This window comes from Pelecanus crispus, chromosome 4 (genome assembly GCF_030463565.1).
Source record: "Pelecanus crispus isolate bPelCri1 chromosome 4, bPelCri1.pri, whole genome shotgun sequence".
NCBI classification, from domain to species: domain Eukaryota; kingdom Metazoa; phylum Chordata; class Aves; order Pelecaniformes; family Pelecanidae; genus Pelecanus; species Pelecanus crispus.
The window spans coordinates 6,190,146-6,214,014 of record NC_134646.1 but is presented as its reverse complement, the minus strand read 5'-3'; the positions used below and the strand labels follow the sequence as shown (position 1 = coordinate 6,214,014).

Below are 23,869 nucleotides of genomic sequence, written 5' to 3'. Positions count from 1 at the left end.
TCACTACAGGCCTTGGTAAAATCACTAATACCGGTGAACAATAGTGTTTACGGTTCTTGCACAGAGGACCTATGCCAGCCAGAAGCAGTTACGCACTGGCCACTTCCTCAGGAGGCAGTGGTATAGGACATGCACAAGGAAGGACAAACTGTTTATCAACCTATACAGAAAACGCGTTGTAACAAAACACACCAGGAGAGGACGACTGTGGCAAGAAGAATCATTGTATCCTGATTATCTAACAATTTATAAAGAAGCTCTGGCCTCCCAAAACAATACTTATATTTTCCACACCAAAATACCGTATTTAAAATAGATCCAAACGCTACAAAAAAAAAAATCACCTAGCCTGTTACTGTGGTGTTAGGTCATGTGAAACAACTGTTTGGGAGACATGCCATGCTTTTACATGACTCGGCACACAGCTGAGCACTGCCACTGCTGTCTGAAAGGAGATGCTAAGAACAGGTCAACTCCCACCACGCATGTTCATGACCTAGCACAGAAGTAGATGCTGCTACCATCACAACACAAACAATTTTCTTCACATGATGGTGGAGCGCTGAAAAAACCCCAGCCCCTCCATTTGGGAACCCATATATCATGGCAGATAGCTAGGAATCCATTTACACTGTACATTTGCTTTACAAGAAAGCCAAGAAACTGAATAAATGAAGGTGCTTTGTGGAACAGAATGCTTTAAATGCCCTGAAAAAAAGTGATACGGTTATTGAACTGCTGCTCCATCACATTTCCATCAAAATGTACCAAGAAGGGATATGAACACTTTCCATCTTTATCTATCAGTCTAACTCACTGAAAAGGTTAAAAACATGAACAAGAACAAAATTTGGAATTCACTGTGGAGGAAAAATACCCCACAAAACAGACTTCTTTTGCCATTTTAAAAAGAGTACACAGGCTACGATGAGTCAGCAAGAGAGCTCTCTACTGAAAAAAGTATATAAAAAACCTAACATCATGGCCAAACAGCCATGAATTCCATGCCAATTTTCTTCTAATACACCTAAATACAGCCAACCTCACACACAAACTGTTTAACTTTGAAATATTTGGTTATTTGTAAATATTTTGTAAATACAAAAATATTTGTAAAAACAAACAAACAAACAAAAACGCAAAACCCACCAAAGAAAAGCAATTATAATGTATATACATTTTTCAATTTTATGAAATATCATGACATTAACTTATGCAGCAAAATTATAAAATACAAAAGGCTAATCAGAAATCTGTCCATCTCTTGTGTGACATTAGTAAGTTAGTATTAAAATTTTAGTACATCTAAATTATTTTTAGAAAATTTCTTATTCTTTATACAAGTTAAAGTACTTACCATAAAAGTTTCTGTTCTGCTGGGATACTGAATGTAACACATTGTCAGCTTTTTTGGTTGACAAGTTCTGTTCGCTGTAAAAGAAGCAGACATGTAATTCGAAGGCTTGAACTATTGATGTATGATCACAAACTTTATTGCCTTGAGCGCATGCAAGTGTAAAAACTTTGCCTTTGTGAAAATGACCCTTGTTATCATCACTGTCACATTTTTACCAACATGCACACTTTACAGAAGATACATAGGATAGTAGGGGTGGCCCTTTAGTACTTTTAGCACTGCTCCTACATATGACAAGGCTGTGATGATGCAGAGGAATTTAGGATGCCCCAAAGCCTTTAATATGGACAGACAAAAAATACAGTTTGTGAAGCTGGTGTTCCCAATTTGTTCTGGAGATTGGACGACTGCTCGTCCCAGCCTCCCTCAAGAGTACAACAGCAGGATGCCTAATACACAGCACATAAAAAGCAAATTTTCTTGATCTTAATATCGCATCAGCCTGCTTAATAAAGACAGCTGGCTCCCCAAGCTATCAACAGAAAAATGATGTGTCACCTGTGAGAAAGAACTACCAACTGCACTTTTTGTCATTGTAAACTACAGAATTTAATAAAAATTTCAAAAAATGCTTATTAACAGAGCTCAACAAGAAAGCATGACAGATTTGAATATCTGTTTTCTGTTGTGATTTTCAAATGGAACAGATACCACTGATCACCTAATTCAATTTATTTGTAGGCTTTACCTAAAATTGCCACTTTAGTGCAGCAAAAGAATATTACCCATGTGGGTAGTATTCTATATGGTTTCTAATTTATCATCAGTATCACCCATGTCAAACAAATACATTTTTCAGTGTTAGTAGTTTACACCCTGAATATTTCAAAGTTAAACATATAGTAGCATCTGACTATGACAAGCTTAAGTTTTCCAAAAATGCAAAAATCTCATCAGTATCAATATCTTAAGTACGTGTAACCTGTTAGCTAACATTCTATCTTGTCCATTTTCCTAGTTTGACATTTTGCTATTTATTAATGCTTTGTTGTGACAACAAACATCATTTTTCTAAGTTGTGATTGCCACTTGGTCTTTCATTCATAGGGATTTTCATTTAAAAACTTTTTCTCAAACTGGAAGAAAACTGGAAGATTACAGCAGCAAACCCAAGAGGAGAAAAAAAAAAAAAATCAGCAGATGTAGTCAATCTTGCTGGTTTATTTAAGCAAAAAGCATGCCTTACCAATCTAGGTAGGGAGCTGACAAACACCCTGCCAATTCCTTCCTTCTCCAAGAGTAAGGCAGGAAAGAAGATACACAGTGGCAATTTTTCAATTAAAAAAAAAGACTCTTGTTATTGAAAGGATAGGAAAAATATGAAAGAAACAGGAAGAATGGAGAAAGAACCTAACAGAAAACAAAACACTAAGTAATTTTTTTCCACCTTCTAAAAGAACTTCCAAGTAATTCATTTGTATTTCTTTTGTTTTTATTAGACAAAGTCTGAACAGTTAGATGGGAACTAGTGGGTATTGCCAGTCAATTCTAATTACATAAAATCCTTCTGAAAGTCCCAAGAAGTCATTTGTATTTTGATAAAGTACGGGGTTTTGTATTTGACAAATACTTAAACAACAGCGTAAGCAGATTCTTCATGGACTAAGTTGTTTTAAATTTATCATAGTCTCTCTCATAAAGACACATGCAGCATTTGGGCATCCCATTTACCTCTTGGGCATGTTTAAAAATGTGGCATGGTTACAACTGTAGAAATCACTGTTCGAGGCAACTGTAACCACTGAAAATATAAATATGGCTTGGAGTAACTTTACACATATTTTTATCATTATCCAATAAAAAGCCCATGAACTTGTTGTATCGTGGGGTTTTGTACAGTTTGTTGGGAGCAGAAAGGTGGGAGGGGGGAAGGAAAAGCGGGGAATAGATAAAGGCATGGAGTAAAAATTGTTTTTTAATGGGAAGTGGACACCACAGTCATTATCTCTGGTTCGGAAAGTTCGTAAAGCAGCCGAATGCAACAGGCCAAAAGAATACACTTACAAAACACCACTCTACCTGCTGTCGTCTTTCATAAGCATCTGTCACCAGCTACTGGTATAGACTGAATGCATGTTAGATGAACTTTTGGCCCTATCCTGGCATGGCCATTTTTATGTCCTTATTTATGCAAAATAAAATAATTCCCTAGGAAACTAAGAACTAAGCAAATGACTGATTTTGCTTTCTTGCAGTTCCAAATTAATCAAAGACTTTTCAATTCATACAGAAGCTGTATTTTGTATGTTTTAAGTCAAAAATTTGTTCTGGTAACTTGCTACAATACTTTACGAAAAACGTTTTAAAATTTTGCATCTCTGCTTAAGAGAATTCAGAGCCTTTTCATTTCCTGGTATTTGCTATTCTCTTCCCCTGTAAAATAACTTTTCATGAAAATACACATCCAAAAACTTGCTCAAATCCAGCAATCATTTGTGACTAGGCTTGGTCTCACACCTGTGCTCTTCCATTTTATGGATATAAACAAGATTCGACAGAAGAACGTATGGGTTCTAGCAGGAACTACGTTCCACATACAACTTAAGACACACAATACAGAAAACCGCACGTGGAAGGTTGATAACTTTGTATTTCACAGCACCACATAATCATTTAAGTTGGAAGGGACATCTTCAGACCATCTAGTCCAAACCCCTTGCTCAAGCAGGGTCAACTGCAGTGGGCTGCCCAGGACCACGTCCAGTTGGGTTATGAGCATCTCCACAGAGACTCCACAACATCTCTGGGCAACATAGCTGTTACAAGCATACATTGATTCTTAGTAAGTTTAATGAAGTTTGGCTACTAAGCACATTTTTGGCCAGCTTTAGTAATTTTACACTTTTCAGCAAAGATTTCTTTCAAACAGGTCAATCAATTATCTAGTGATCAATATATATGAGGTGTTCTAGAAAACTGCATTTCAGAACAATGACTAGTAACAGTATACAAGATTGACCTACTGCCATTCCCATGCCCTTGTCAGGGGCCTGTCTGTACAACTGTTACAGATATGATTTATATAGACACTTGTATTCCATTGCAGATGGCAAGTCACCCACAGTCTAAAAAACTTGTAACTAAAGAAGCGTAGCAATTATTTCAAATTAACACACCCTGCCCCTCAGGAGGGCTTAGCAGTTCTTGCTCAGCGTCTTAATAATGCAGCTCAGCGCCTTCCAAACAGAACTAGCGTTGCAGCCTCAGAGTGAAGGTAAACTTAACACTTAATTGTCCACAGCCTTATTCTAGACACATTGCTAGCCTTCTACATACCTGACCTCAAACGTATAAAGTTCCAAAGCATATTTTCTTGATTTTTTTTTTTTTGCAACAACACATGAATATCAGAAGAACTTATTTTTCTGTAAATACAATCTATGCAAGTTCTAAGAGCGTTAGCATTACCTGCAGGAAGCACTTTCTTTAACATTCTTGACATCTGCTGGGTTGATTCCTTCAATAACAGGTGAGTCCGGATTTGCAGATCCATTGCTGATGTAATCACTGCTTTCATAGCCGGATTCTGTCCTCTGAATTTGCCAGTTATCACCATGGATTTTTCTCTCTGTAAATCCTTTGCTTTTTTCAGCATTCCCTTTTCCTTCCGAATCCAGTGAACTTCGACTTCCTGTATCCTGTTTTGTTTCATCTTCATATATAGTCATTAAACCTTTCTGGATTTGGTTCTCTCTTGGCCAATGGTTAAAGCTTCGCTCCTTTTCATGCTTAGATTTAGCGTTAGGATTTGCCTTGTGCTTTGGGCTATGCTGCTTTTTCACCGTCTCACTGAAAATGCTGTCTACGTTTAGGGTCTCTCGCATAGGTTTCCAACCTTTACTTCTGCTTTTGCTGCTGCTGACACTTCCTTTGTCCCTAGCATCTTGACTGGTGTCTGTATCGTAGCCTGTGACACCATCAGTCCGGGTCCTCATCATTGGTTTCTCCCCAACAGGAAAAGCTTCTGGTTTATTTGATCCAAGCACCTGTACAGAAAGCTTTGCTTGGGGAGGTGCATTGTCATGCTTATAGGAGCCTTTTCCCTGGCTGCTGTATATGCGCTGATCAGCACAGTGTCTAAGTCCATTTCCAACTGGAGGAGACCCTGACTTAAAATTGGAACGATCTTCCCCAATCAAATCTTATAAGAAGAAAAAGAAAGAAGCTCCATTAAAGTTCTCATTAATATTTAACTGATATTGTTACAGTACTTAGATTTCTTACACTATCTCAACAAATTCAGCACGTATTTCAGAATACTGAAAACTAGGAAACTCTAATCTTACAGTGTGTTCTCTTAAAAGGAGAAAAAAATCTGCACATCTAGTTATTGATGCTAAAAGCTATTTAACCCATTGATTCTCTGATTGTATTTTTAAAATGTACCTCTTTGTCTCCCAGACTCTCTTCTTGGTCCTCTGTCTGCATCTTTTCGTAAAGATGTGAAGTTTTTCATATCAGCAGCTTTCTGAGCACACTCTCTGGATATATCCTTTAGCCTGTCTTTTTGATCGCTGTAACATAACTTAGCTGCAAAAAATACTTTCTGTCAAAGATCATTACTAAGAAGTCATTCATCATCAAAACACACAAATATATTCATGTACCGTAACATTTAGTTTTTAATATTAGTATTACTTAAAAAGACTAATGAATTGCATGACACATTAAGAAAATAAGGTGTAGAGTAGAGATATAAATGTATAGGTATCGCCAAGGAGTCAACTAGACGGAGCTAATGAAAGTAACCAAAGCTGCATTATGTCGAGCATGTCTTACAAACACCTCTTACTTACTAAAATTGAATGCTTGAGCCATTTTCAAAGCATATACCATTGTGGTGGGTTGACCCTGGCTGGATGCCAAGCGCCCACCAAAGCTGCTCTGTCACTCCCCTTCTCAACTGGACAGGGGCGAGAAAATGTAATGAAACGCTTGTTGGTCCAAAACACAGCACTATGCCAGCTACTAGGAAGAAAAGTAACTCTGTCCCAGCCAAAACCAGGACACTATTTGCATTGAATTCTATGAATTATACTGGAAAAATGAATCTAAGTAACCTTGTCTAAATGTGAAGGTCTACTTTCAATAAAACAGTGGAGTCACTGTTTATGAAAGCAAATCCTCCTATTTCTGAAAAGGTAAATACTGACCATTTCTGAGTCATCACTCCATCAAAAAAAGTTACCAAGCTGAGCATTCTCAGTTTTAAAAAGTGTAGGAATTCAACAATAAAGACAGAGGAGAAACATCTCAAGAGAAGGCAGCATCTCTCCACCTGAGAAGTATGGGGAGTTCAGAGCAAAGGCACTGACAAGTAATGCAGAAGTCACTGCCTCATATGACTTCTTAGAGCTTGATTTGCTTGGAAGCCTAACGTACAGATAGAATGGATTTTTAAACAGATATGACAGCTTTTTTTACTGTTCTTTCCAAACATAAGACAAAGTCCATTAATATACAGGACTACAAATAATGCTGCATATCACAATACTGTTGGGGAACAGCGTTCCTCAAATAGCCGATGATCCACGGAGCCACACCATGTGCTCCAAAAGATCCATCAGCTTCAAGTTTCTAATGTGCCTTTTAACTGACAATATGATTGAAAGGCATGATGATGTTTGAGAAATGGATCAAGGCCTCAAGAGCCACTTTAGTGCAGAAATAACAAGGGGTAATAACAAAAATTTTGCATTTACAGTTCTCCAGAAAAGTTAACATTCCATGGCAGATATTAAACATCAGTTGTTATTCAAAGATTCATTCAAGTCAATGATGGAATTCTTCCTTTAGAAATAGTTCTAGTCCAGAGGTTAGCACATACCTGAAATGCTATCAACTGAAATATTCCATAACAAGACATGGTTGGGGTCTTTTTGGGGGTGGGACTGGGTGGTGGGGAATACATACCTGGACCTCTACCACCACTAGCTTGAATATGGCTTCGACTGAATGCTGAATTATCTGGCTGAAGTTTTTTATTACTCCTCTGATTAGTGGGGTCTCCAATTCCATTCTCTTTCATGGGGTCTGATTTAGGAGCAGAATGCTTTTCAAATCCTATCAAACAACATATCTATCTTTAGAAATCAAAGGCTTCCTAATTCAAAGTTTCCATTATCTAAATTAAAAACTTTTTAATTGCAGATTAAAAAAAAAAAAACCCGAACAAGAGAAAAACCTCACCAAAAAACCACACCACATGTCAAAATGCTAGAAAATAAGGTCTGTAACATTTTATATACTGCCATATTTATAGTGGTAGACCGTAGTGGAATGGGGTCCTCAATTCTTTCTTCCCTGAAACAGTCTATGTCTATTGCCACTCATTACATGAAGAGGAACATGCCAAATTCAATTGGCCTTTTATTTAATTTACTTGTATGTTATGTTTCACATTTAAGAAAAAAAAAAAAAAAACCAAACCCCAAAAAACCACAAGAAGACAGCAGTACAAACTACAGAACCAAAAGACTGGATTCTTACATATTGAGGCCTATGCTACATGAATCTCGGAGAAAATGTCTCCTGCAGCTCGTTTTGGTTTTTCCCAAAGTTCTGAATTGTGCTGTGTGTCTGTGTGTGTATATATACACATAAACAAACACACATGCTCCAAATATATCTTCTCTATTTGTATGAAGCTTTAAAGTATCTTTTTGTAGCATTTTAAAGGTGTTGTAAATGTATCAATACATACACAAGAACATCTGCATATAGAAATATACAATTTTCTTCTGAAATTACTGGTTATGTGTAAAGTAGTTATAAACAATCTACAGTAGAAAATCGTTTTTCCCCATTGTCCATGAGTCTCATTTGTATTCCCTTACCAGACATGAAACAGTTCTAATACTGAATATATACACTAATCTCTTTTCTTTTGAGACCCTTTAGATAATTGTTGACAAAAGTATTTAAGAACAAAGCAGCTAATCTATTACCTTCTCCTTTATAATCCCCATTTCAGAAATACAGTTGATGCTGTTAAAAAAAAAATCTTAATTACCCAAGTCTTCCCCAATTGCTCCCGCTGCTTTGCATTGAGACCAGTGAATAATCTGCTTTGGAGCATCTTCTGGAGATACAGCTGTGCCATCTGGGTTCGCATAAAATAGCAACAATGGCTGAAAGTGACATCGAATGCACCTGGAGACCACATCTTTCCATTTTGTTCCAATCTAAGAAGAAACAAAAAAACCAAACCAAAACGCTAAAACTTTATCAACAGCATTGAACCCAATGATGGAAAGAATAATTTATTAAGCAACAGGTAACAAATGCCTAATTCCAAAGGTACATTAAGATTCAACATTTTGGCACATGAGTTTATGTAAATTGTGGCAAAAAGCTAGAACCAGTATTACATGGGCTAACATCAGAACATCAAGACTACGAATACAGCTGCCAGTAATTAGGTCTTCTTTTTCATTAAAAGTACACATTCAACAGTAGACAAGTGCAGTAACATTCTGAAACGTGGCATTTGGAAGGCAGAACTGTAAAGTAGCGAAGTCAGTTCTAAAATTCATTTGTGAAAACTGATTTACAAAACTAAAGGTTTATTTTAATAAAGACATTTGACTTGTTTCAAGTTTGGTGTTAGAAGAATGCATTCTAGAGGAGTAAAGATCACGAAATTTGGTAGCAGTACAAAAATTTACCTCTTTTACATTAGCATCATCGAACAGCACCCATTTGCAACTCTTGGTGTGAAAGGCAAAGGCACAGTAATGTCGGCTTGTGTAGCAAATCATTCCCACAAGAAAAAGTTCACTATTTTTGGCATTTTCATCTGTAACCCTATAAAACAGCTGTAAAAATGGTTATATATTTTAAAACATGTGTAAAACATTTACCCTCAATTTCCAGACCTACTAGTGGCATTTCACCAAGGCAACTGGTATTAAATATCTATATTATTAATATATATATATATGTTGCATTATACATTTTTTTCATGAGTATAAATAAGGATTTTTGCACTTATTAGGTCTATTTTAACATTTATTTTTGTAGAGTTGAAAGGGTAAAACAATAATGCTCTGGAACAATTCCACAAATTTCAAACTGAACATGATATTCCTAGATTTTCAAGTAGGAATTCACCTACATTGATCTTTGTACTTAGGCATAAGACACTTCTGACGGGACTTTCTCCTCTCACAGGAACTACATCAAGCAGCACATTGTAAAGAATGGTAAAAGTAGACGTAAACTTTGAAGTTAAATTGTGCTTTTTTAAAAATACTTATGTGTGTGTATATATATATTTATATTTTGTATATATTTACATATACATGAAATACATGTAAAATGAAATTCTAGAATAAGCAAATAGTAAGTTTTAGGTCAGATACCCCAGGAAGATAAAGTTGTGTTGCCAGATTCCGCATAACCTCTTCTGTCAGGTCAGAGTGTTCCGAATCCCAGACTAAACCAATTGTGACAATCTCGGGACAATTCATAAGAACACGACGAATTTTTATTTTTTGACCACAGTTACTCTAGAAAAAGGAAAAATAAAAAATATGATGGGAAGGAAAGCAAAGATGTTTAAAAAAAATGGAAGTCCAAAGTTGAGTTACTAGACAAGAAATAGTGCAACAAAACAACTCTGCAATTCAATTCTCAAATTTAATTACGGTGTTTGTTTCTAACAATTTAATGGTAAAATTCTTCATCGTAAACACACTCTGATGAAGACTAAAGCTAAACTTCTACATCCAATCACCACCTTAAAACAGAAATCTCTGAAAACATCCACATCACCACCACAACTTCTCTTGTGTTCCCCCTCCATTTCAACATTTCAGCTTAGGTCTATATGTTCTTGTGTACTTTTCGATGGTTCATAAATTAACAGTATTTACACAGAACCATTAAAGGAAGACAGGAATTAAATAGAACAAGCTAAAAGAGACTATTTTTGTCAATAGAAGCACGAAATTATTCCAATAGCAGACAACACTGCCAAGCTGTCAGAGTATATGAACTAAAGCAGCTTCACTCAGAAAATACACCTGTTCCAACAAATTCAAACCACCTAGCGCTCTGTTGAACATGAAGGGAAGAATAAAACACGGAACTAATAACTTGACTTTCTAAACAGGCCACTTGTACCTACAATACCATGTTTATCTAGAACTGGAGCAATAAAATATAAATTTAAGGGCTTTTTTAGCCTAAGCTGGACCATGCTGAAGTGGCCACAGGTAATCCTGCTTTCAGGGGAATGCTTTAGCCTGATTTAATATCCTAAAAAGTCCTCCCTTGTATCTTGAAGTAATGCAACATCTTTGTTTACTTACAGGACACTTTCTGTAGTCATCAGCAGTATTTGCTGCCTGCAGCAATTCTGCAAACATTTCTGGCTTGAGACGTTCATGCCTCTCCATCATTCTTTCTACTTCATTACTGTAAAAAATAAATTGAAATAACTGTGTATCTCCCTTCGTAAGAGTTAACAGATTTCAGTCAACTCTCACTTAACAATATCTTATGACTAAAAAGAAAAGATACAGAGGTAAAACAGTAGCAATACATACTTTTTGTCAAGCTCTCTCTACATCTTGCTTTTGAAATCCAAATGTAACTTTTGGACAGTATCTCAAAAACACATTGTAACAAAGGAATACACATTCATTTTTAACACCTACAGCATTTCTCTGGCATGCTTTGCTTATTACTGGAAGGGTGTATATAGAAAAATGAGATACAAAAATAAAAGCTCTTACCACAGGGCTGTGGTAGAAATATAACGCACAAATTCCGTAAAAGGCAATGGGTCTGATGATGCTCCACAACTGCGACATACACACTACAAAAATAAAAATACTTTTTATTTACTCAGGACAGTGGAAATAAATTATTTGTTAAAGCAATCAAATAAAGGTCTGACCTGTTCATACAGTGTCATAGCAAACTTCTGATGAGAAATACAGGATTTTGAAGTGCACATATCTGTTTCACTGTTTGGCACTAGGTGAAAATGAATCCTCTCAAGGATATTTTCCTAAATAGAAATAATAATGTAAATATAAACTGAACTGATGAAGTGAGAATATGAGCAATGTTACAGTTTAATACTCCAACTACTCCCCTTGGCTCCAAATAGTACACCTAAAAGTTTAACGTGTATTTAATTCTGTCCCTATCCACAACCCAGTGGATGAGGATTCTCTTCATCTCAAGGTTTCCAAACATTAACAAAACAGCATCAGACAACAGTTACCCAACTGTTCTTCCAGAGTGCTTTCCCCTTTGAAGGAAGTGAATCTTCAAGAAAAATTAAAAAAGCTGTTCTTACAGTAAGACATGATACTAATGTCATTGCATGCAATGACTGAAATATTTTTTGTATCAGGCCTCTGTCTCAGTTATTCTTTACACTTTTACGTTTTTCTCTGCATATCAATCTGATCATCTGATCACATTTAGCACATGTGCCAGCAAAACAAGTACTGTTGACAGAAGCATGGAAAAAGCTCATAAATAGCACATGCCTGATCCCATGCCAAGTCTCATTTTTTAACCTTAAAAGAAAAGAAAAATAAACAAAAAGAAAAAAAAAAGTACTATCATTGTCACCAGTTTGGCCCCTGAATCAGCATGCATCTGGCAGGTAGGTATTCATTTGTGGATACTTCCAAAGGATGTCCAAAGCTGAAAGTAATCAAAGCAGCAACCATATTTTCTGTCCCTCAAATCTGTGTCTGAAGGTTAATACTGATTTTTTTTTTTTTTTGGTGAACAATTTTCATTGCCTAATACAGGACTTCTTCAAAAGGCTTCTTTACCAGCATTCTATGTGATCTTGAGTCATCTTTTATGGCCACAGGAATGGCTCATGTTTTTCAATGAGACACTTCATAAAAGCAGAAAGTAATTGCAGCAAGAGTCAAGATCTTCAAGTATTCGTTCACTCTTGGATAAGAAAATGGAAATCCCTTCTGCAGAAGACTTCAGTAATAAGCTGGCTAGTTCTAACGGAACATATTTCAATAGCTGATGAGAGAATACTTGGAGGAGCAGGCTACATATTCAAACCCGTAGGTGCCTCTTCTCCTGAGAAGATAACCCTTCTCTCCCTCCAAAAACTTTTAGGAGAGATTGAGAGTTCATCATCCTCACCAACCTTCTGTAGTAACAATGTTTCACATATCCCTCTGCCTGAGCTACAGTTAGGGAAGAAAGTATGGAACAAATGCAAGATTACCCCATCCCACATTGCCAGACACTTACTCCATGCGTTCCCCTAAACTGGCACAAAGGCCAGTAGTTATTACACAGCTTGTATCCCATCTGTGAGCCTGGTGCTACCAAAACAACAGGCCAGCTTGGCATCCTCAAAGCTAACGTAATTCTCAACAACTATCACAAAGAATACTTACAAAGCATTCTGCTGCATCATCCATGAATCCAAGCTGGAAACGCTGTTCATCCTTAAAACTTTCTGCCAGGGCATGTCTCATATTATCTGATGGGAGTGCTTTTTCTCGACTGTGTTGAAATTGTGAAAATATTGCCTAGAAAGGAATATGATTACTTAGCTTCATTAGCCACTTGACTAGACACTGTGGTTCTACATAAATACATCAGTTCTTATGCAGCATGCCTAAACAGCAAATATATAAAATGTTTATAATTCTATGCAACTTTAGAAATTACTGTTTTCTCTTAAAGTTACTTAGGTTCTGTGTTCTGTTATTCATTCCATTATAACAAGTTATGCTACCAAACTGAACTTTGATCCAATAGAAGAACAACATAGAAGTATATAAAAATGCAAGTGATTGACTTTAGCTCCCAGAAGCAACACAAGCCCTGGTTTGTAACTATGCAGCTTTTTTAATTTGGCCACTGGAATAGTGCTTCATGCATAAGTATCTCATCTTTAAAGATGGTGTGTATCTCTCATGGCATAATATACTACCGCTCAGGTTAGTTAACACCCATCATTCATTAAATAATGTAACATTCACATTACTACTTGAGACTGGAGTGTATCTTTATTAACATTATGGGTATGCAAAAGACTTCCATAAATTAGGTAGAATGCTAATAATCCTTGCTATTAAATCAGCTCTCTGCTGAACCAGTGCACACAAGAGAACAAGTCTATCTGCAGTTCCAGAACATGAGAATAAATTGCACCTGATTTTTTTTTTTTTCATTTCCCAGAAGAGATAGTTGGCTACTACTTTTTTTTTTTTTTGGCAGAGATACGTATGCAAGTGACCTCATCATTTAGCAAGTAACGGAGATTGATTTTGAAAGAACTGAAAGTTAAAAGCTATTAAACGAATGAGAAAACATTTGCAGATATTAAAGGGTGTATTCCACTGTCAAGAATTCTAAGTGAAAATTTTGAGAAAAATGAAGAGAATAAAGACAAAGCAAATCAGGAGAAGTCATGTAAAATACAAATAAGGATATGTATTCTTCACATAGGCTTCCTATGGTTAAAAAAATCTGTTGGACAGAAGGCAAAGATACAACAGACAAGCAAAGTTTCAGTGCTAACAGAAAGTAGTGTTTTAACCATGATGCATTCCAGGGTAAGTGTCTGTCAAATATTTAAACTTCCCTCTCATAACAAAAAGCATGGACTACTGATAAAAATTACAGTCAATATCTCAAGGTAAACATTCAAAATTAAGTTCTTAACCGATCTGGTAATACAAGTTAACTCTGCTTTGAAAACATTTATCACTTCCCATTTTGGCTGCTAGGTCATTTTTGGTATGCAACAGAGCCTTACATGTCCAGCTAAAAAAAAAGTACAGATAAGCAGTTATGCAGATACGTATGCTCATTTTAGTGGCCTGCATAGTCAGAGTCCCAGCCCAGTGTTATGCAGAGAAGAGCATATTTAACTCTCAGAACACCACCAAAAGAAAAAGATAATGGATTAAACTAAAGTAAACCAGAATTTATTGGCTATGCTTTTAGTTTATAGGAGAGGCTGATATAGATAAAATATCCTTCTTTATTGGTGAAGAAGTAAGAAGGGTTAAAATAGCCCAAGTCCACAAAAAAAAATGCAACCCCCAAACCAAAAAACAAACCAAGTCACAAACAAGTTACTGAAATGCATCCTCATCCAGCATACACACTGCATGAAAATCAAAATGCCCCAGGTTCTGAACACAGAACAAACAGAATCACTCAACCAGTATCTCTAAAAAGCCAAAAAAGCAAACGCAGTAGTGTACATAATGACTGAGGACAGATACTTCCAAATGAGTTAACCACAATGTTTTGAGTTCAGGACCTAGGCTACTGGCCATGCAGTTACAAAGATCACAACTATACTGTTAACGCAATAATTAATTCCATTCTAACCAATTTCAGAACAGGCAGCAATACCACTTCTTATCAGTATTCTTGGGAACGTATCAAAATAGGAAGACATGACAGTCCAGGCAATGCAAAATATTCAGGTACAGTAATCCATTTAGATAAATCGCACAAGAAGATGCATCATGGGGGTAATCAATCCCTCAAGAACAGATACCTGAAAGAATAAAGAAAATTTCAAGTCCTAAATTACAGCAGCCTTATGAAGCAACTGAAGCTAGTGTATTGCCCTGGAAGGGGACTTGAAGTGATGCAAAACCTATCTTATTTTGTAGTGGAGCCTCAAAAACTACAGGAAGACAGAGGGTATTAAGGTACAGCAAGTGGTACGTTTACCTTGAAAAAAAAGAAGCACCTGGTCTTCACAAGTGTATCATTAGAATAGAACGACTCATTACTTACAGGTTCAACTGCAACACACCATGAGCACTACCTTCTTCATGTTTCTGAGCACACTGAAGCTCCTACATTATTTTTCGCTATGATTTCAGTGATAGGATTAGTCATGAAGAGTACATATTGTAACACATACATTCCAGCCATTCTCACCCTTCAATCCCACTTCATTTCTTAAAGGCAGTTCCAGTGCAGCATTGAACAAGACTGTATAATGACCAGAACTTCACATGTAATATGGGTCAAATCAAAAGGAAAAGGCCATCAAGTTTATGCTATATTATGACATCAGATATGAACATGAATCCCTATACATGCAAAACTCCAGGAAACTAAAAGCTATCATCCCCAGACAGACACAAGATTTTGTCTGAAAACATAGGTATGCCTGAGTTACTGTCTGGACCTTACGTACTAACAAAATCAAGCATCCAGCATGCAGAACAACATGATATGCATCAAAACACTAACGAAACAGAAAGTCCCAACAAGTTCTGTAGAGTCAACAGCTTGTAAAAAGGTTGGAATAAAAGCATCGGGAAGTTAGTCTGAATATGTGGTCTCAACCTACTCCAACTTGTTGGCTTTTTAAAATTAACCATTTTAACCAAAGAAATAAAATGGCACCTTTTAAAAAAAAAACTATATTCGGAAAAAGACAGAGACACATTCAAAACCAACTGTACCACACTGCAATCATGATAAACACTAAAAGTGGCTGAAAAATCCCTACACAGTACATAGATTATACACCTCCTGTAAGATTAAATAAATGTCACTGCAAACAGTTCTTGCCTAAAATGCTTATTCAGTAACAAGGTTTGGTTTGTGAAACTCCCCGAGAATAAACTCTAAAATACTTGGCTTATCCTTTCCTACAATTTAGCATTGTCAAAAAACACTTCCTACATTTTCAAATAGCGTTGTCCCTTTCAGCTCCCTTCAGATGAGTGATTCCCAGTTGTATCTATCACTACATCTACTACCATATTTGACTATACGGTCTACAGTCCTGCATTAGAATCCCAAGTGTCTTTATTGTCAAATTGCAGTAAGAGTAGAAAGTACATACTACTAAAAAAAAAACCCACCCATTTTTTTTATTGTGATTTTTATCCCAATGAAACACAGGTATCATGCTTACAGCTGTTTCCCTAGCAACTGCAGGCAGCCAAATTACCAGTGCAGTAAAAGCAATAACAACCTAACAGAACACAACATTTGTTTACAGACTTCAGAGGAGTTACAAAATTGTTTGAAGCACAAGTTTTACGCACTACTTAAGATATGCAGATCTGACTTACTTTCAAACACTAAGAAGGTAACAGCTTTCATTAGTTCTCCAGTACCACTACCTGCCTTTCATCACTTACAAACCGAACAAGTAAGTTCTGCACTGTTACCATCAACTACCGAGTAAAAAAAGAATCTTGAGACCTTATCAGACAGTAATCTAGTTATTGTAAAAGAACTGTATTCAAACACTATGGGAAAGAACAAAAGCATATGCATGCAAATAGAAGGAAAAAAACTCCAAGAGGCTAGCTAGAAATTTTCAAATAATATACTGTCTTTTAATAGACAACAGTTTTATGTTTAAGCAGACTGTAAAATTTGTGTACTGTAAAATTTCTTCTTTAAACACAAGAAAATATTTCTGTTACAAACATCTGTTACAAATGTCCTTAAATCTAAATTGTTTCTTTACACAAGAATGACTTAGAGTTACCCAGATATATATAAGGATATAAATTAGTAAAAATTAGTTAAATTATTTTTCCCTCATTTTGAAAGATGATTCTTCCAAAAATTATTATTTACCTTTAAAGCACAAAATATGCACGCATCTCCCTGACACACATGTCCAGTTAAACCTCTTAAACTTCGTCGAAATATGTCAAGTTGCCATAATACCTACAAAAATAAAGTTCCACAGAAAATAAGTAATGAGTTCTGAAGGTTCTACATTTAACACAGCAACAAATAGTAGTTTTTTGTTTTTTTTTAAATTTCACATAACATGTACAACTTGAGCACCAACATTGCTACAAGAATTATGGTCCTTTTCCATTAGTTTGGTAAATTGTAGAAGTGAAAGGTTCGCATTGACCACTCATAAAATTTAGATCTCCTTTGTAAACTTTTGAAACAATGGCAAACAATGTACTTTGGGTGGAAAAAGAGCTGAAATACTCTTAAGGAAACAAGCAGCAAGCTAAACTGTGTACAGAGATTGCAATAGTCATCTTAACGCTTTATGTAAGAGGAAGGCGGCTATGGGGTTTACTTAATTTCTTTCCCTCTCTCCCCCTCTGTGCTTTCTTTCAAATTAAAAAAAAAAAAAAAAGAGGATGGAAACGTGGAAACAGAATTGTTAGGTAAAATGCAAGCATCATTTTGGGTTAAATCTATACTACATTCTTATGGTCTCTTACTAAAAAGATTGCAGAAATGAATTTGTTTTTCCACAGATCAAAATAATCCTGGTGCTTAATCAGGTATGTTTCTACCTTTTATTTACGTAACTACTCTATAGGAAGGTAATGTCAGCTTGACCACACTACGCTGCTTTCAGTATCTAATGTCTTAGGTACACAATCAGTGCAGTAGTTCAGAAAGTTGCCCATTAAAAAAATAAACACAACCCCCCCCCAAATGAGTTCTCAAGAGGCTCAGTAACACAACAGCTGCAAATCCAGAAAAAAAAAAATCCTATCTATAAATATAGAAGCTAAAATGAATTAGGATGCATTTGAAAATGAATGTCAACCTCAGTTCTGAAGGTTGAACAGAGGTTAAAAGAAAAGAAAGGAACACATTCCTCCTTGTAGCAGGGCAGTCACCCACTGATCATCAGCCACCGTTTGATAAACAGCAGTAGGTTGTGAGGTAGTAGCATTGTCTGAAACTATAACTAAAAATGACTTAGGGTTTAATTTTAGGGCACCCTAAGGGAAAATAGCAAAACTGCACGAGAATATAGGTCAGGTTGTTCCCATTGAATGTAAACCAGCAAACTCATTCTACTAAATCTATTGTACCTTTTTAAACATATTTAGTTACCATACACATACACACCACGTAGATATAGCTCTCATACCTCTTATGATTAAAACCATTTTTAAGACTTACAGTTTTTTTTAGGAAGTCTATGCATCCATTAAGCCCTCTGCCAGTTTGGCAAATAATTGTGTACAATTTGAAAAAGATCAGGTCCAAAATCTAAGCATTACAAAAAAAAAAATTACATTGTTCTGCTCTTTATTTGCACAGCCTAGAAATTTTCTGTTGTTGTTAATTTCTAAAAAGAAATTACAGTATAAATGAAACTGTGCCTGCTATTCTGACTTGCAGACAATGTGGAAAGGCTAGCATTGCTCTGTCACAGAATTAAGTAGATTCCCATATTCCCTGTTGTAAGTAGGCTTGTAAAAACTCAAATTTTTATCATGCTAATGTCACTGTACTATTAAACTACACTTGAGAGATCTAAGGAGCCAACATTTTTTCGATTACAGCTCATGTAAAAACAGAAGAGTGTAGGTAAACACATGCAAGAAGTTGGTCGGTAATACCTACGTATACAAACAGTAAAATGAAATCTAAGTCATATGTCTTTGGTATCAAGTATATTTCCTACTCTAATTCCAGAAATCTTTCCTAAAATTGGAATCAAAGCTTTCAACTATATGTGCATCTCCTGATATGCCCCAGTACCACAGACTCATGTGCTAATTCTGAGAAAATGGGATTTTAACACTGTCCTATTCAATACAAGCAGTAGTACTGGTTGCCCCACATTAAAAAGTGTCTTGTATATTTTGCGAAGTAATAAAACTGCTATGTTTGACAGAAACATTAGTTTTAAAATTCAAGCAGCAAGTTTTAAAAGTCCTAAGTTTCCAAATACAGAAGGAAAGTTTTTCTGATATTCTTAATGCGTGCAAAGTAACATGCTGCCATTTTTTGCAGAAGTAAATATTTAATACTCTCAAATGAATTCCTTAACATGAAATGCTAAATAAAATTACTTCCACACAGCTGTCTTTTCTATGATTCCCACATTTTCTTTTTTTTTTTGAAAGTCCATTCCATTCCAAAATGACACACTATTCTGTCTTACTTGGAATCATTAAGAAGTTTAACTGAGAACTGAATTTAACACCATTGAAAAATGTGCTGTATTTTTCTGTAGAATACACGTACTGCAATACAAATGGTAAAAACAGCATTGCTAAGAGAACGCTTCCCTACTATGACCATCTAAGCTGCTACAAAACTAGAACTGTTTAATAAATCAAGTTTTTCTTACCTGAACAGCACTATTAAGAAAGCAGCTGTTTTGTCCCGGTTCATTTAATAAGCCTTTTGTAGGGGCCAGGGACAGTATACTTCCAGGCTGATAAACTTTTCCAAGGTTACCCCCAGGTTTTCTTAAGAATTTCACCCATGCCATTATTTTTTAAACTTTATAATTGCAATTTTTACGCTTAAATATTTAAGGATATGATGGGTGCAAGGCAGAGAAGAAGGTCCTAAGAGAACTGCTCTAGAGTCATGGCATTCCATTCAACTCTGTGCAATAGTAACCATTCGTGGGTTCAAGTCCATCTTCCATGAGCAGCTGTCAGCCATCTAAGGATCAGTTTCTCAGTTAAAATACAGCTATACAAAGTTTTTAACTCTCAGACTTTAAAAAAAAAAAAAAGTGTCCAGTTAAGGTTAAAACGTGTTAAAGTTATTAGAATAAAAGTTCTTATTAAGCAAGTTGCACAGTAACTGACTTCTCCTTCCAGGGATATCAATAAAGTAGTACTATAAATCATTAGTTGTATTATATCGCAAGTTCATATATATCACAAAAATGGAAAATTCTTGACAGGCGTTACACTCCTGTTCTCTCATTTTGTTCCATCTTCTTTTTACTTTTAACTGTAACCCATGAAATATATTCCAGTTTAGAAGACTCCATGTTTATTTCATTCTCTTTCCAGTGAATCTGAAATAGAAAAAAACCAGAAAATATAAAAATGGAATTTTCCAAAATGTTAAAGACCATCTGAATCAGAAAAAAGATCATGGCCAAAACAGCTCTTAATCTAAAGGCAGATGCATTAACCAGGGAAGAGGAGGAGAAGCAATTGCCAGCTACGAGTTGTTTTTAAGGCAGAAAAACTAAATTATTTTACCTGTCATAATCAATTACCTTCTAACTTATTATACACCTCTAAAGACCACGATAAAATTACTGTAAAGGTTCTGCTGATAATATGCAACAGCTTATAAAAAGACCATATAAAACATGAGTTATTCTAATACTAATTGCCAAGTTAGTAAAAAGATTACCAAGAAATAAATATTTTTATTCAACTCTTGAAAGCCTAAGATGGTTGTGATTTCAATATCCCAGCAAATCACATGAACATATTTCTATGCCTTAAGATTACTAAGATGCTATGCATGGATTCTCAGCTCGTACTCAGCTTCCAAAATTTTGTACTTGCTAGTAAACACTACATAAATACGTCATTAACCTAGCTGCATTCTTAAAGCATCCAGGAAAACAGAGCTAATAGCAGAGCAAGAACATTCAGGTAGCTGCCCCCATAAGTGATTCCAAGATTTTCAAATTCCAGCAATAAGAGTTGTTTCTCTTATTGTTGAAGGTACATATTTAAGGTTAAATGACTCATCATCCGGAACACCACCACAGGCACATGTAAAGCCCATGCAGTGATCATCTCACAACAATGGATTATTCAATCAGTTTGGCATTACCACATCATCCACACAAACATTTCAAGTAATGACACAGAACAGAATAAACTTAAAAAACCCAAAGCAATTAAGGCTGCCTATTTGGGGGAGGAAAGGTGAAATTTGGGCCTCACGTTACAACCAAGATACTCACCTTAGATTTTACAAGCATGTGAGATACTAAAAATGTATCAGTATACTTCAAAACTTGCAGCCTTCTCACTACAATTTTTTCCACTGTGCAAGCCTTTCAAGATTGGTGAGCAGCGTTAAAAAACAAAAATAAATTTTGTAGTTGGAATGCTGCATATATTGGAAGATAACTTTCCCCAGCTTAGAACAACCAACACCACATTCCCGTCAAACAGTTTTACAGCTCTCAAATATTGTACAGCTGGGATGCCACAGAAACAAATCCCATGACTTTCAAAGATACCTGCAGAAAGTCTTGCACCCCTAAAACCATTCCCCTTTACTTGAAAGAAACATTGGTATTTGCTTGTATTATCAAAAAAATCAATACCTGGAACCTAATCAAAAGTCTCTTTTGCTCCATGCACAATCAGATGGGTTTTGTTTGTTTACTGATGTTACTCTATCTCACCCGTAAGTAATTTGATTTAATAATACTGGAAATAGTAAGTGCGATTTGTGACAGCACTGAACAAGGAGTCTGAAATCTAACTGGAAACTGACCTTGACAGAATATCATATGATAATTTTGTTTTCTTTATGTTCACTTCAATAAACCCAGAAAGAGGAAAAAAAAAAAAAAAGAGAAAGATGTAACTGGAAATGAGTATCAGTTTAAGATCTTATTAGAACCCTGAATTAATTAAAAGGAGTATCAACTTCAATTATTTTTTTCCACATAGAAGTCAAAGTGCTCCACAGCATAACAGCTATTCTTTTACAAAGGACTAAACAAAAAGAAAACAGGGACAGAGGTGAAGGTAAAACAAAGATTAACACAGAAGAAGATTAAAAATTCTCTCAAGTCATGTATGCAGAAGTAATAACATGATCTGTATAGAGCAAATAAAGGAAAGAAAATATTTTTAACTAGTGTTTTCATTGGAAAGTTTCAGTACAGCACATAAGTAGAAAATAATGAATCACTACAGTAAAGATGAATAAAGAGGAGTCAAGGAAAAAAATCCAAGGTAATATAGCTGTTTATAATCAGATACATATATATATGTACACATACACAAAAAATACTTATACATATGTATTCAAGAAGCCAGAATCACACATCAGAAGCGCTTAGCAATATGAAGCATCGTTTGGCCCAAAGTCTCCTGCTATCACAGGGAACCGTAACTTTTAATTCCTAAAAATAACATTATAACTATGATTTAAAAAATAAATTAAAAAAAACCCAGAAGAATCTTACAACAATAGTATCTACTCTTTCAACCATCAAATATTTTCTACTGATTTCTGATTTAATATTACTATAGCCATACTGAAAAGCTGACCTAATATATTTTTGTCACAAAAAGAGCTTGCTCCTTGACATACCAGAGAAGCTTCTTGAGCACGCATTTTCCTGGCAACAGAGTTCTTAATTCCACTCTATGTAATTTCCCATACGGAGAATTACGTATGGTTTTCTCCACCCTCCTGCTGCTGTCCCAGAAGACAAAACTGAAGTTAAGATGAACAATTTTTGGTAATCAGCAATATCAAACTGGGTACACTGAAGGGGAAAAAACAAGAAAGAGACTGGATTGGGAACTGTACAGATGGCCTGCGATAGCCGTAAAGGTATAAAGTGTGTTTGCACTCCAGCATATGCTTGACATGTCCGTCACTGTGCTCCTACCTTTGAGGAGACAGGAGCAACAGGATCAATACGGTTCTGACCCAGAAACACCAGGCTTGCTATCAGGGTCTCCCAAGCTAAAATAAATTCCCTCCTGAACACACTACACCTCTCACCTCCAAAACTGCTCATGCGGTGGTACCCCACCAACAGTGGCGATTCAGCTAGCCTGTCCCCTGCTGTCTGTATTTCAATGTAAAGATTGCTTAGCATATCAGCCAAAATAAGGGAAGGAAATAGATGGAAAGTAAGGTAGACTGTATGCCAACGATAAAATACAGCAGTTACTGGGAAAAGACATGTTTCTGGTATCTAAATTTCCTTTGGAAACAGATCTCACATATTCAGCTGTGAGGTTGGACTACTGTTGGTTAAAGAAATCCAAGAATAGACAAGAATGGCAGGATTCATTTCCAGCCAAAAAAAAAAAAAAAAAAAAAAAAAAGGTTGAATTCTTGCTTCGTAAGTTATTTTCTCATCTGAAGAAAAGTGTAATGATAGACCCAAAGATATGTTAAATTTGGGAAACATTTGTGTTCTTTTTTTCTTTAAATGCAAATGGGAGAGAACTACTACAAACTACAAACACATCTGTGAAACTAACCCCTAAGACCAACAGACAAAAATTATAAAATATTCAGAAAAATTTTACCTCTGTAGTTAGCATTTTCAGCCTTGGGACTTCTATTAATTCACAAGGGTAGAAGAGATTCCATCAACTTTTATGTTTCTTTCTTGTCATACTTTCAAGCACAATTTCCCCATGTTTCTGAACAACAGATTTATGCATGGATATGGGGGGGAAGAACCTCTGAATTTACCTAGCCTGTATTTTAACTGCTAAGAAATACACATGCTGTTTTGGAAAAAAAGAGTTCTTCCAGAACAACTTAAGACAAAGAGCTATCGTTCACTAAGAACTTCTAAAAAGTTGTTCTGTCTTGCATTTCAGGGATGCCCTAGAACAAACATCCCATGCACTAAGCATTTAGCTGTTGGGCTGGGTTTCAGAAAAGTTGTAATGATTCACTGCAAGAATTTAATAAAAAATGATTCTGGATTAGTTCTACGTTACTGTCACATTACATTAAGATGCTTGCTGTTTA

At 35.7% G+C, this 23,869-nt stretch overlaps 1 protein-coding gene across 2 annotated transcripts in view; it reads right to left on the bottom strand.

Moving 5' to 3' along the window:
• The window catches only part of USP53 (ubiquitin specific peptidase 53), a 28,252-nt gene extending 8,618 nt beyond the window's left edge, over positions 1-19,634 (bottom strand). For both annotated transcript variants that reach the window (XM_075708805.1, XM_075708806.1), the window contains exons 1-13: positions 19,491-19,634; positions 17,000-17,092; positions 12,814-12,948; positions 11,322-11,435; positions 11,158-11,240; positions 10,732-10,837; positions 9,781-9,927; positions 9,085-9,234; positions 8,430-8,601; positions 7,331-7,480; positions 5,804-5,947; positions 4,826-5,558; positions 1,358-1,431 (exon numbers count right to left, since the gene is read on the bottom strand). In XM_075708805.1, coding sequence (XP_075564920.1) covers positions 1,358-1,431; positions 4,826-5,558; positions 5,804-5,947; positions 7,331-7,480; positions 8,430-8,601; positions 9,085-9,234; positions 9,781-9,927; positions 10,732-10,837; positions 11,158-11,240; positions 11,322-11,435; positions 12,814-12,948; positions 17,000-17,092; positions 19,491-19,634 — 2,245 coding nt within the window. The remainder of the gene's footprint in view (positions 1-1,357; positions 1,432-4,825; positions 5,559-5,803; positions 5,948-7,330; positions 7,481-8,429; positions 8,602-9,084; positions 9,235-9,780; positions 9,928-10,731; positions 10,838-11,157; positions 11,241-11,321; positions 11,436-12,813; positions 12,949-16,999; positions 17,093-19,490) is intronic.
• Positions 19,635-23,869: the final 4,235 nt, after the last annotated feature.